Source organism: Haliotis asinina, chromosome 4 (genome assembly GCF_037392515.1).
Source record: "Haliotis asinina isolate JCU_RB_2024 chromosome 4, JCU_Hal_asi_v2, whole genome shotgun sequence".
Lineage (NCBI taxonomy): Eukaryota > Metazoa > Mollusca > Gastropoda > Lepetellida > Haliotidae > Haliotis > Haliotis asinina.
Window position 1 is genome coordinate 43259241 of NC_090283.1, and position 14293 is coordinate 43273533.

The following is a 14293-nucleotide window of genomic DNA, read 5'->3' on the forward strand; positions in this document are numbered from 1 at the left end:
TAGCATAAATGTAGGCGGTGATGTTTTGTGCATTCTGCATTCCACATTTACTTTTAGCAGTAACCAAAATTTGTTTCGTATTCATATGATATTTTATGCACTAAAAGGTAAAGACATGCTATGGTCCTACAGATATGGCATTGTGTATTCAGGACTAAGAATAAGTCATTCATATTCTACAGCAGACATGAAGTAGGCAGAGATGCCAAACTCTACTATTTTACCATATTCGCTCCAGGTTTTAACTTCAAACTACGCCAATACGATTCCACTAGAAATTCTATGCAATTTAAATAAAATGCACTAAAATTCAGATATGTAGACAAAAACATACATTTTCAACAATGAAATACATTTTCAGACTTCACGTGCCTTCCATTCATCAAATTTAATGACATATTTGAACTGGAATGATTGCAAGTAACAAACGTAATTTTAGTGAAGCTGATTTGAATACCTTTTCGGTTTGATGCATTTAGTAACGGTGGAAATAATTTAACCACATGAGTGTAATATCATTCATATTTTCTCAGAATCCATCATGATTTTGTTTATTTAGTTGAATACTAATTTTAGGTCAAACTACTAACTTTGAACGTTGAAACTACTATGTGCAACACTCTGGGGTTGGCATCTCAGAGCAAGCCAAGTCCACCAGCAGTGCATCTTTTCGACCTTACCCAACACAGATCTCCAAACCAACTGTCAGACTGAACCTTCTCCTTTGCCAGCCCTCAAATGTGAAACTCTCTACCAAAGGAAATCAGGGAAATTTCATTGAAAGAACATTTTAAATCTCTACCAAAAACCCATGACACTTCACTGCTGCCTTTTTGTTTGACTAACAGCTAGTGCCTGACATGAACATATTTTACAGAAAATAAAGCTCACAGTAAGAAAAATTTAATATAATAAAAAAGAGCGCTGAGACTTTCTTCATCACCTGAAGCTGTGGAAATCTAGACATGCCACATTTTCTGGACTTGCATGGGCTTTCTTGGATATGTTTTCTTCAGGAACATTATCACAGACTACCTTTCCATGAAACACATGCTGTTTCCTTCCCCAATTTTGTCTCATCGCATTGAGCATCTCTGTGGTGGATATTAGGTGCTTTATCAAATAATTTGTATGATTATTTGTGTACAAAGTCATAGTTTACTGTGGATGTTTTTCCGCTTTTCAAGCTATACAAAGAATGTCCCTGTACAGTAGCATGATGAGACAACATCTTTAGACAACTGAGATCTTGTGACATACACCAACGTGTTCGGCAAGCATGAGTGCCCCATCCCATTAGTCACCTGTTGCAACAAGCATAAGCACCAAATAAGGCCAATCTGACTCACTTGAGTTGGAGCCACATTGTGTTTTTACACCTCACTGCAGTAGGACATATGTTAGAACTGGGCCCTTATTCTTGAAACGTTAGTAGCCCTAAGAATTCTTAACTTTGGTCATAGCCAATGTATTAAGAATGGGTTTAAGAACTTGGAAGGGCTACGAACGTTTCGAGAATAGCTAGCCTGATTTGTTTAATAGCTTGCCGCAACTCAACAACAACAATTACGTGATTGCTGGTCCCAACAAATAGCTAGCTACAGTGGAGCTGAATGTTTGATACCCAGATGGTCTTATACCAATGAACTTGGAATCATGCTTTTTATATTTTTTGTCAACTTTTATGTCCCCTCATCATTTTTCAGAATATTCACATTGAGTGCCAGGTATTTGTTTAACGGATTAATTAAAAACATTTAGAGAGATTCACATTTAGCTCCACATCAAGGGAACTTCATACATACAACTGTTTTTGCCATCACCATGAGAGACTCATAAATGATGTCCCTAGCAGCAAGATCTAGACTGTGTTTAGACCTAATACAGACACCAGACCAGAGACAGTTGTCTAGTAGAGCAAGCTGTCTAGTAAAGTTGTGTAGTTGAGCTGCCTTGCAGAGTTGTCTAGCGGAGCTCTCCAGTAGAGCTGTCTAGTTGAACTATTCCATCAAGAATGCAGGTGTTTAACTTTACCTTCAGCTGTTCTCATAACAAATCTTTATCTTCCAGCTCTTGTCTTCAGGAATCTGTAACATTCCACAGTAAGAAGAGCATTCTGCCATTCACTTGTTGTGTTAAAATTCTATCATCTGTCTGTTGTCTGTGAAAAACATTTTATCTTGTAGCTTTTGCTTCAAGTGCATTTACTCTTTCAACTTTTTCAAGAAAGCTGGATTATTCAGTTGTATGGAGCACATTCTGTCAGTCAACACTTGAAAAGGTATTCTGTCATTCAAAACACTTTGAAAAGTACTCTATCATTCAACTGTCACCTTTCAAGAACACACCTCTTCATGAAGAACATTCTATGTTTTTCATCAGTTTTGTCATGATGTATAATTGAAATGTGAAAATGGTTTTATCATTTAACTGTTGTCTGTCAGGAACATTCTGTCACTCAGCATTGTGAAGAACATTCTATCATTCATCTGTCTCAAGAAGATCTTGATTTTGAAATGTTCTCTTTGAAGGTGAGTAAGGCGTAGAAGAATCAGTTGTGTCAAGAAGAGTATATGTTTCAATTCTCTTTTTAGGATCCTGTCATTCACCTGCACACCCTATTATTGCGTTGTTCATACTTAAATCATTAATCTCTGTCATTCAACTGTACATCTAATCATTCAACTGTACCCCAGTCATGCAACAATACACCCTATCTTTCATCTGCACAGTACACCCTATCATTCAACAGTACACCCAGTCCTTCACCTGTGCATCCTATCATTGCACCTTATCATTCAACAGTAGACAGTCTTATACCTATCAATCAGCTGTACATAAATAAATAATTCAAATGTAGACCATGTCATTCAGCAGTACACCCTATCATTCAACAGTACTCCCAGTCCTTCACCTGTACATCCTACCATTCATCTTTGCACCTTATCATTCAACAGTGGACAGTCCAATAGCTATCAATCAGCTGTACATTAAATAATTCAAATGCATCCTTCACAACCAAACGGCTCAGTCAGCTGTACAAAACCTCAAGTGTAGACAGTCTTCAGTTGGTATATCAGACATCTGTAGATCTTATGACTGTGGACGACACAGTAAATAGGGCTTATTGGAACAAGTTTATATGTTGGTAATGCTTCGCTCATGTTGGGGATATTGAGATCTGCTTCAATGGTTCACCTATTGATCTGGAGAGCAGGGATCATTTGCTTGCTATTGTCACTGAGACTAAACCCCATCTTCTACCCCCATTGTATGGCCATTGATCCTGTCTGCGTGATGGCGGGACCTCAAGCCAGGGCTAAGGTCTGTTTGCACTGGGATGTAACTGGATTTCAGTCAATCATTGTCATGTCTACTAAGCATGGCATTCACAGTGAAACAGAAGCAGGATTTGCCTGGAGACTCCTCCGCATCTGAGCAAACAACAGGTCCAATATTGCTCATCTGTAGTTGCACTTGTGAAGCGAGTAGCCCCCTTCTATTCACTGTCAACATTTGACATATTTTGCCTCTAAACATTGTTAAATTGCTTCTCCATAGTGCAGTGTATTTTGTATTCAACTCATGTACATGATGATTCTTGTTTTACATTCAACTCTGGTACTTACAGCACTCGGTGGGCGATTCTTCTTTTGCACTCACCCCTGTACTTACAGCACCAAGTTAACCATTCTTCTTTTACTCTCACCCCTGTACTTAAAGCACTCACTGAACGATTCTTATTTCACATTCACCCCTGTACTTACAGCACTCACTAAACAATTCTTGTTTCACACTCACCCCTGTACTTACAGCCCTCACTAAAGAATTCTTATTTCACACTCACCCCTGTACTTACAGCACTCACTAAACAATTCTTATTTCACACTCACCCCTGTACTTACAGCACTCACTAAACAATTCTTATTTCACACTCACCCCTGTACTTACAGCACTCACTAAACAATTCTTATTTCACACTCACCCCTGTACTTACAGCACTCACTAAACAATTCTTATTTCACACTCACCCCTGTACTTACAGCACTCACTGGGTGATTCTCATGTTACACTCATCCTGAACATCCATACAACAGCTACAACTGAGGTAGTTTTACGCATGTCAATTTCAGCTTTAGCCTTTTAAAAATATTGTCATCCTCAAATTACTTGCGAGAAAACAATTTCCTGCAATTTGACACATGCAGAATCTAGTGCTAAGTAAACTGTGTCCTTGACCTTTGTGAGTAGGACAGGATATGTTCACATTTTCGAGCATATGTTTCACTCTGTCTTTCCAGTGAGTGTGCAAGCCAAATATTTCTTGAATTTTATTTTGTTAGGAGTCAGTTTCTTCTCTCGAATCAGAAATAAAATCTAAATACAATATTTAATTTTTGTTTGAAAACCTCCGGCCCGGATGCAGTTAAGACAATTCATCATTGTGATTTATATATTGTTTGTGATGTGGATTATATAGATTTTACAATATCAGGGATATGCTCACCTCTTGTATAGTTCCCTTTTAATCAGAAGACCTTTATGTTGAATGTCTTTGATTATTTACTTATGCCTAGATATTACAACAGACTGAGTATAATTGTCAGTGAATCATTTACATCTTTTGGCTAGTGTATGTCAAAGCCTTTCGCAGATGACAATACCTAGGCTAGCACTTAGCGCTGATATAAAAATTGTGAATGTTTAAAATCCTTTGCAAATATCAATAACGTTACATAATATTTTCTTCTTTATGTCATTTTTTTCCCCAAAGAAACAGTAAATGCATTTCACTTTCATGTCAGTCTTTCTGAAAGGTCAGGCAGCTTTATCAACCTTTAAACATTGTTTCTTAAGAAATTGGATTCATGATGAAGAATATAATATCATAGGCACTTTATGCCATGTTGCAGTGTGGGAGGATGAAACGGCATGCTGTGAAGGGTTGATTGAGTAGCTCACTGATATAAGTGTCCGCTCCTCACAGATCTTGCTCTGGGTTTACTTCTGACTTACTTTTTCCATGCATTCAGCTTTATTCCAACTGAGAGCAGAGCCTTAACTGAGTCTTAACCAGAAAATTCTGTACGGTACATCCTGAGCATCAATCTCCATGCAGCATTGGTACAATGACGTGTCAACCAAGTCACAAGCCTGATCACCAGATGCAGTTAGTTGCCTCTCAAGACAAGCATGGTTTGCTGAAGGCCAATTCCAAACCAGATGTTCATCTTGAAGTTGGTCCCGGACAGCCTTTGAGGACTAACGAGGTTTCACACGGCGCCATTACCTTCCCCCTGACTTGAGAGTCATCTATATTAAATCTTTGTTGCTGATTTAGAATCAAAGCTGTCTAATTTGAAACCCAGTCATTACAGACATCGCTTCCATGCCGCCCGCCATGTCTCCATTTTACCCACAGTCCCCTATTTAAAGTCTCCCAGTCCTGGTTTAAGCCCTGGTTGTGTGTTTGACAGCCCATTCTGTTGGTCAATCGGCTCTAATCCGTCCAATCTGTCAAGGACCCACGGTGCATCCCAGCCTGTCCTTCATCAAGCCTTCATCCCAAACTTCACCGCTGTCCAATCTCGACTGATGTCGATGGACAGTGTAATGAGATCAATAAAATGACCACTTGGTGGCTCAGCGACTTAGCCAGGGGCAGTGGTCAGAGTCCAACCACTTCAAACCAGAGAGGACATCAACCCAATGAGGTGAACATTTGGGCTGGAGGCAGACTGCCCTCTCACATACCAGCCCAGCTAGCTCAAGATGACCATTTGACCACGCACATGTAGGTGGCCAAACATCAATCTCATGCATGGTCAGCTGAAATCAATAGCAGGCTCAGCAAAGACACTTTTACTTCGATCAAATTTCAAGACTCTGTCTTTGCATATGACTTGTCATACGAGATGACGTACTGCCTACATTGACAGAGCATTAGCATATTTGGTAGTGTGAATATTGAGCCTGCGACATGTTACTGTCTCACACCTGGCAAATACAGCTGAAAATTTCAAAAGCAGTTTCAGAATTTGAATTTGTATCAGATGCTAAAGATGGCTTAGGCATCAAGGGTGCTTAAACTGACTATGTAGAGTTGCATCCCTTGGATGTGCCAGAAACCTGAGTTCGATACCCCACTTGGGTACAATGTGAATCCTATTTCTGGTGTCCCTGACGTTATATTTGCTGAAATATTGCTAAATGCGGCTTAGATCCAGAGTCACTCACACACTCAGACTATGGGGAAGAATCATGGCCTGTCGTGATTATGTTTCTCAGATGGTTGGCACCAGACCTGTAGTCATGGGTTTGACCAAAGTGATTAATGTCTAAGATGTCATCTTTCTTCCAAACTATGCGCCTTCTTAAGTGCTGTTGGTGCCAGCTCACAGATTAGAATAGCCTTGCTCCGATGCTGTACTGAATGCTCGGCCCCTCCAAGGCTGTACTGAATGCTGATCCCAGGGACGTGTAGTAACTCCATTCTTAAAAGAGGCAAGTCTAGATATGTGGACAGTAAGGCTGTTAGTGTGGTATTCATATTTTTTTAGACGTTTTCATTCAAACTTGGTGGTGGGGTAGGCTAGTGGCTCGTTCATTTCCCCACATGGGTACAATATGTGAAACCTTTTTCTGGTGATATTGCTGGAATATTGCTAAAACTGGCATAAAACCATATTCAACCACCCACCTCATTTAAACTAGTAATTATTGATTTAGGGACTTGTGCAAATCTAAGATTAGAACAGTGGTTTGGCTGAGAATACAAATGGCTACATAGTTTATACCATACTATGTTATCTGCGTAAGGTTTGTACTTTTAGGTTTCCTAAAAAAATTTAGCAGCCTACCTAAAATAACCGGAGGTTTGAGGCAGTACTTCTAGAGCTGTTTGTGGTATCTGGTAGATACCTCCAGCCATTGTGTACAGGACTAGTACAGTCTTGTGGTTCAAGGTGACCCAATGATGTTCCAGAACACACTCTGGAGGTCCACCCCAGCAGCAAACACCACAGTCTAGCCAGCACTTGTAGCTGATATCCCAAAGCGAGCTGAATTCGTTGTTCTGGCGTTTTCGACAATTGCATAGCTAGCACTATATCGGGGAAGTGTGTGCACGATTGGAGTGCACAAACAGTTTCATCGGTAGGGTGGATGACCAGTTCCTGTTGTGAGATGTTTTATTGACAATTGAAATCCGAAAGTTAAGTTATGTAAAGAGCAATTAAATATCAGTATTGTTTACCTGAGATCGTTAATATCACATCAGATGCACAATCTGTTTGGCTGTATAACAAAATATAGCAAGCGAAATACAGCAAGATCAGACATTTGCTAGTGACAGGTTATGTATAAAACAGGAAACCACATGATCAAAACACTATCTCGCAGTGCAGAGATAAACATATGGGGCAAACAGCCAGTTTCGCTAATATGATGTCATCAACGCAATTTGTTTTAGAAAACAAATGATATTTTAGTGTGAAATAGATGAATATATATTTATCTCCCAAAGTTAGCAAAATCAAAACTTTAGATGATATTAAAGATAAAAATTACTGTTTTGTCTTATATCATTGAAAACCTCTAACACAATGATACACACCGAAGGTTGTCGAAGCTTGTTGTCCCGTCAGGTCAGACTCCCCATCAGTTCAAACAGGCCTGATATCATAGGTTATGGCAGGGATAATCTACAATCTATGTATCTACAATCTATGTATCATTTCCCTGCTTATGACAAAGCATACAGAAGCTATCCAAATATACCCAATGTGCTTCTGATTCACCTTTGAGTATGGTATTTGATCATACATACACTGTTATTGCAGGTTGATCTCATTTGGACCTTTGTTTCCTTGTGATTCTCATGTCATGTTAGGAGATATTACTTAGGGGGGTAGCCCAGTAACTCACTCACTCATTCACTTTTAATCTTAGCTGGGTAGATTCTGTTCATACTAGCTGGGTAGAAATATTTGTTGATGTTAGCAAGAATATCTGTTAAACCCAGCTTTCCGTCTGTCTCTGTTTGTTTATTTCAGCTAGATAGGAGTGTCTATTCACTTCAGTAGGGTGGAGACATATGTATATTTCAGCTGACTAGAAGCGTTTATTTATCTCAATAGGGTGTCGACATGTGTTTATATCAGCTGGTCGGGAACATCTGTTCATCTAATTAGGCTCTCTGGATATGTTTGTTTTAGCTGTTAATCTCAGATAGGTAGTAAGCATTGTTTCATCTCTGGGTAGGATCATCTGTTCATCTGGCAACAAGAGTTGCTGTTTTTCTCATCGTGGTGAGAATTGCTGTTTTTCACAGCTGATCAGGAGAATCTGTTTGTCTCAGCTTGGTAGTTACATCTGTCCATCTTAGCTAGGCATTGCACCTGCTAATGTCAACTTTCTAGGAGCCCCAGTTTGTCTTGGTAGGGGCACCTGTTCATCTCAGCTTGTTAGGACGACCTATTTATCTCAACTGGTCAGGAGTATCTGTTTATCACAGCTGGGTTGGAACACCTGTTTATCTCAGTTTGCTGGGGGTACCTGTTTATCTCACTTTCATGGCACCTTTTATCTGAGCTTGGTAGAGGCACCTGTTTATCTCCTCTCGTCAGGAGTATCTGTTTATCTCAGCTGAGTAGGAGTATCTGTTTATCTCAGCTTGGTAGGAGCATCTGTTTATCTCAGCTTGGTAGGAGCATCTGTTTATCTCAGCTTGGTAGGAGCATCTGTTTATTTCAGCTTGGTAAGTGCACCTGTTTATCCTAGCTTGGAAAATGCACCTGTTTATCTCAGGTTGGTAAGTGCACCTGTTTATCTCAGTTTGGTAGGGTCACCTGTTTATCTTAACTTTGTAGGAGCAGCTGTTTACCAGCAGGAAACATCAGTCTTTACAGAAATGTGCTCACTCCAGCACCTATTGTTCTTGCAGGTGTGGTAATTCAGTTAAACACAGCACTGTAACCACAGCGTTGCCACTTGAACGTGCTGATTGGCTAATATGACAGATGACAGACACATGATGTAATGATAGTGACAGACATACATGAAACAGGCTACTCTATGTCACATGACACTTGTCTGGTGATGCTGTCATCTTCACGGTGTTAAAAGCAGAAACAGTTGTCATCATCTTGCAACCAATTTGATTACACGGGTTCTTAATGCAATATTGAATACAGGATACTGCCACAACCTTCTACATCATCCATCATGGTTCAAGTACACAGGTTTCACAGAATCAGCAGAATAATCATAGTCTTTTAAACAATCAGATTATTCTTGTGGTAACTGTTGCACTGTCAGATGACTTAGATAAACTACTCAACATTCGATGGGTATATATTCACATGTCGTTAAATTTAGACATACTTTTGATATTATTAGTATCAGTTTTGTGACTGATGGAAAGATAAGGCATGTCCTTGCCTTAACTTCAGTGGTATATTTTGAGAACTGCTTCATGATGTGTAATACACATTTTTGTTTTGATGTTTTGGATTTGGGTAGCCTGACCCTTTTGCTTCATCAGCATGTTTCATTATGTTTCATTTTTTCAGTATCCTTTAGAAGATGAAGGCTAAAAGAATGGAATATTGACTGGATGAGATTTTAACAGTCTCATGTTCTTTTGTGTTTCAGACAGCCTATAAGGAATGGTTGTGTGCCACCAAGCTGACATACTACCACCACAACATGGACCAGCCAGTGCCTCCGTGTGGAGACTTCTGCTCTAAAGTGGAGAAAATGTGTCCATTCTTTCGTCCTGACAATGATGATACACATGCTGGGGATCCCAGTTTTATATGCAAAGGTAGGCCTCCTCTTGTAGATCTTGATGTCTCCTCTTGTAGATCTTGATGTCTCCTCTTGAAGGTCTTATTGTCTCCCCGTGTTGGTGTTATAGCCTCCTCTTGTAGGTCTTGATGCCTCCTCTTGTAGATCTTGATGCCTCCTCTTGTAGGTCTCGATGCCTCCTCTTGTAGATCTTGATGTCTCCTCTTGTAGATCTTGATGTCTCCTCTTGAAGGTCTTATTGTCTCCCCGTGTTGGTGTTATAGCCTCCTCTTGTAGGTCTCGATGCCTCCTCTTGTAGATCTTGATGTCTCCTCTTGAAGGTCTTATTGTCTCCCCGTGTTGGTGTTATAGCTCTCTTGTAGATCTTGATGTCTCCTCTTGAAGGTCTTATTGTCTCCCCGTGTTGGTGTTATAGCCTCCTCTTGTAGATCTTGATGTCTCCTCTTGAAGGTCTCGATGCCTCCTCTTGTAGATCTTGATGTCTCCTCTTGTAGATCTTGATGTCTCCTCTTGTAGATCTTGATGTCTCCTCTTGAAGGTCTTATTGTCTCCCCGTGTTGGTGTTATAGCCTCCTCTTGTAGGTCTCGATGCCTCCTCTTGTAGATCTTGATGTCTCCTCTTGAAGGTCTTATTGTCTCCCCGTGTTGGTGTTATAGCTCTCTTGTAGATCTTGATGTCTCCTCTTGAAGGTCTTATTGTCTCCCCGTGTTGGTGTTATAGCCTCCTCTTGTAGATCTTGATGTCTCCTCTTGAAGGTCTTATTGTCTCCCCGTGTTGGTGTTATAGCCTCCTCTTGTAGATCTTGATGTCTCCTCTTGAAGGTCTTATTGTCTCCCCGTGTTGGTGTTATAGTTCTCTTGTAGATCTTGATGTCTCCTCTTGAAGGTCTTATTGTCTCCCCGTGTTGGTGTTATAGCCCCCTCTTGTAGATCTTGATGTCTCCTCTTGAAGGTCTTATTGTCTCCCCGTGTTGGTGTTATAGCCTCCTCTTGTAGATCTTGATGTCTCCTCTTGAAGGTCTTATTGTCTCCCCGTGTTGGTGTTATAGCCTCCTCTTGTAGATCTTGATGTCTCCTCTTGAAGGTCTTATTGTCTCCCCGTGTTGGTGTTATAGCCTCCTCTTGTAGATCTTGATGTCTCCTCTTGAAGGTCTTATTGTCTCCCCGTGTTGGTGTTATAGCCTCCTCTTGTAGATCTTGATGTCTCCTCTTGAAGGTCTTATTGTCTCCCCGTGTTGGTGTTATAGCCTCCTCTTGTAGATCTTGATGTCTCCTCTTGAAGGTCTTATTGTCTCCCCGTGTTGGTGTTATAGCCTCCCCTTGTAGGTCTCGATGCCTCCTCTTGTAGATCTTGCTGTCTCTTCTTGAAGGTCTTACTGTCTCCCCGTGTAGGTGTTATAACCTCCTCTTGTAGGTCTTGCTTTCTCCTCTTGAAGGACTTAATGTCTCCCCGTGTAGGTTTTATAGCCTCCCCTTGTAGATCTTGCTGTCTCCTCTCGAAGGACTTACTGTCTCCCCATGTAGGTGTTATAGCCTCCCCTTGTAGATCTTGCTGTCTCGTCCTGAAGGCCTTATTGTCTCTCCGTGTAGGTGTTATAGCCTCCCCTTGTAGGTCTCGCTGCCTGCTATTGCAGATCTTGCTGTCTCCCTGTGTAAGTGTTTTTGTCTCCATTTGTATGTCTTGCTGTCTTGCCATGTAGGTCTTGTTGTCTCCCCTTGTAGGTTTTGTTGTCTTCTCTTGCAGGTCTCACTGTCAACCCTTGTACATCTTGTAGACTTCCCTTGTAAGTCTTGATGTCTCCCCCCATAGGTCACGTAGTACCCCCTTGTATGTCTTGTAGTCCCCTCTTGTAGGTCTTGTAATCTTCCACTGAAGATCTTGCTGTCTTCACTTGTAGGCGATGTAGTTCCCCTTTGTAGCCTTGTAGTCTCCCCTTGTAGGTCTTGATGTCTTCAATTGTACATCTTGTAGTCACCCCTTGTAGGTCTGGATGTCTCCTCTCGTAGGTCTTGCTGTCTTTACTTGTAGGTCTGGATGTCTCCCCTCATAGTTACGTCTTGTCTTCCATTGTAGATCTTGTTCTTTCCCCTTGTAGGTCTTGCTGTCTCCCCATTTAGGTCTTGTTGTCCTCCCATGATGGTCTTGCTGTCTCCTATTGTAGGTTGTGTTGTGTCCCCTTGTAGGTCTTATCTCCTGTTGTAGGTCTCGCTGTCTCCTCTTGAAGATCTTACTGTCTCCCCGTGTAGGTGTTATAGCCTCCCCTTGTAGGTCTCCCTGTCTCCTCTTGTAGATCTTACTGTCTCCCCGTGTAGGTGTTGTAGCCTCCCCTTGTAGGTCTCGCTGTCTCCTCTTGTAGGTCTTACTGTCTCCCCGTGTAGGTGTTGTAGCCTCCCCTTGTAGGTCTTGTTGTCTCCTCTTGTAGGTCTTACTCTCTCCCCATGTAGGTGTTATAGCCTCTTCTTGTAGGTCTTGCTTTCTCCTCTGCCTCTCTATGTCTAGCTGTCTTCTTGTGTGGTCTTCCATTCGTCTTTATGAGTAGGTCTCTCTTTCTACCTCACTGAGTTTCACATCAGTTATTGTGTCTCTTTTCGAAGGTGTCAAACATGTCTCAGTATTACACATGCCATCCCAAACTTAAGTAGAAATGTCCCAGGTGTCTAATAAAACCTTGCATCTGTATATTACACAGCTTTTGAATAAAGATCTAGCCTGTATAATTGACTCAAGGGACTTTAGCATTAGGACTGGTCCCAATACTCAATATCAGCTATCAGTATACTAATTATCAACCCTCAGCAAAGCGACCATAGAATTTATTTTATGTATTTAGATTACAGTGTTAAATTAAAAAGTTTGAATGAATAAATGCAGCAGTGCATGAGATCAACTCTCGCGCCATCTACCATTGCAACATTATTTCAAGAGAACCCAAAGGGCTATGTCCCTTGGAGCACTCTTTACATATATCCTATATACAACTATTTGGAAATTGTTTGTACTGAAGTTCCACGTATGGATGTCAAGCAAGTCATAAAGGATAATAAGTCTTGTTATGCAGATGCCCCAATATATATAATACACTCCAAAATATTTTCAAAAATGTGTGATGTTGTGCCTTTAAACAACGAAGCTGTCTGATGCCCATGTTGCTGTCTGTTGTCTGATGTCACATGCAGCAATATCATAGTTACATGACAGTAATCTGAGAAAATTACAATCAGGACCAAACAATCCAGTGATTGACAGAATGTGTATTGATTGATACAGTGACATGCTATCAACCAAGTCAATGACACTGGCCAAAACATTTGGTCAACAAGCACAGACTGCTGTGGGCCTGTATTCTGTGTATGTTCTTTAGAGACTTCTCATATTGAAATTTAAGTTAGGTGGGTGGGAGGTGCAGGTGGTGGTTGAGAGCGATTTTAGAAATATAGCATATTTTCCTATTCCCCCTATTTTTTCCACAGTTCCCTCTAATGTTCTCACCTTCCATCTCCAATCATATGTCTTTTTTATATCACCACTTTTGGAGCAGTTGGGTGGTCAAGTGGTTAAAGTGTTTGCTCATCACACAGAAGACCTGGGTTTGATTCCCCTCATGATGTGTCAAACCCATTTCTGGTCGTCTCTGTCATGATGTAGCTAAAAGTAACATAACACCATACTCACTCACCCCTCTAGGTTAGCACTGGTCCGCAGCAACCCATGCTTGTCGTAAGAGATGACTAATGGGATCACTGACTTGGTTGACAAATGTCATTGTATCCCAACTTCTAAAATTGATGCTCATGATGTTGATCACTGGGTAGCTTTGATATTGCAAAGAGGGGCTTTATCAACAAAGAACACAAAACAGAAAATCATTTTATGTCTTTTTTTTTCCAGACCCTGAAATCGCCTCCCAGTCTACATTGTATGGCAATCCCCCGGGTTGTTACAAGCTGTGCCATCTGCTGGCTGACTACAATGACGAGCATTGCCATAAGATCAACCTCTCGAGTAATAAAAACCTGACTGTTGTCAACGCCACTGTCGCCACATCATCGGCGACTGCAACAGTGCAACATCGGTGTTACAGCGTAGTTACTGTGATACAGTTTATACTTTTCACCTTGACAGTGCGGACTGTTTTACGACATACGTCCTTAGGCTTGACATAGGTATACGCATTCATGTAGGCATGCTTTAAATAATTATTTATCATAATGCTGTGTTATGTGATAAATTTATTCTCACAATCTGCATGATGGCAGATGGAAGGGGGATGAATTCGTCTCGACATTGTGCAACCGGTCAACGGGTAGACCATCCAGTGAGGATGATAATGGTATATATGATCTGTCATAAAAAGCGGGGTATCAAGGTGGTAAACTGAGGATTCTTGACTCACAGGTCATGTGACCAGTGGCAAAAGCACCACCTAGTGAGCAGCTCAGTGCCCCACCAATGGAGGGCCTCAGGGTCATGTCCCCAGGTCCC

At 41.0% G+C, this 14293-nt stretch overlaps 1 protein-coding gene across 1 annotated transcript in view; it reads left to right on the top strand.

Moving 5' to 3' along the window:
• The window catches only part of LOC137282495 (NALCN channel auxiliary factor 1-like), a 123929-nt gene extending 109955 nt beyond the window's left edge, over positions 1-13974 (top strand). The window contains exons 2-3 of the mRNA XM_067814247.1: positions 9655-9826; positions 13700-13974. Of these exons, the coding sequence (XP_067670348.1) occupies positions 9655-9826; positions 13700-13974 (447 nt within the window). The remainder of the gene's footprint in view (positions 1-9654; positions 9827-13699) is intronic.
• Positions 13975-14293: the final 319 nt, after the last annotated feature.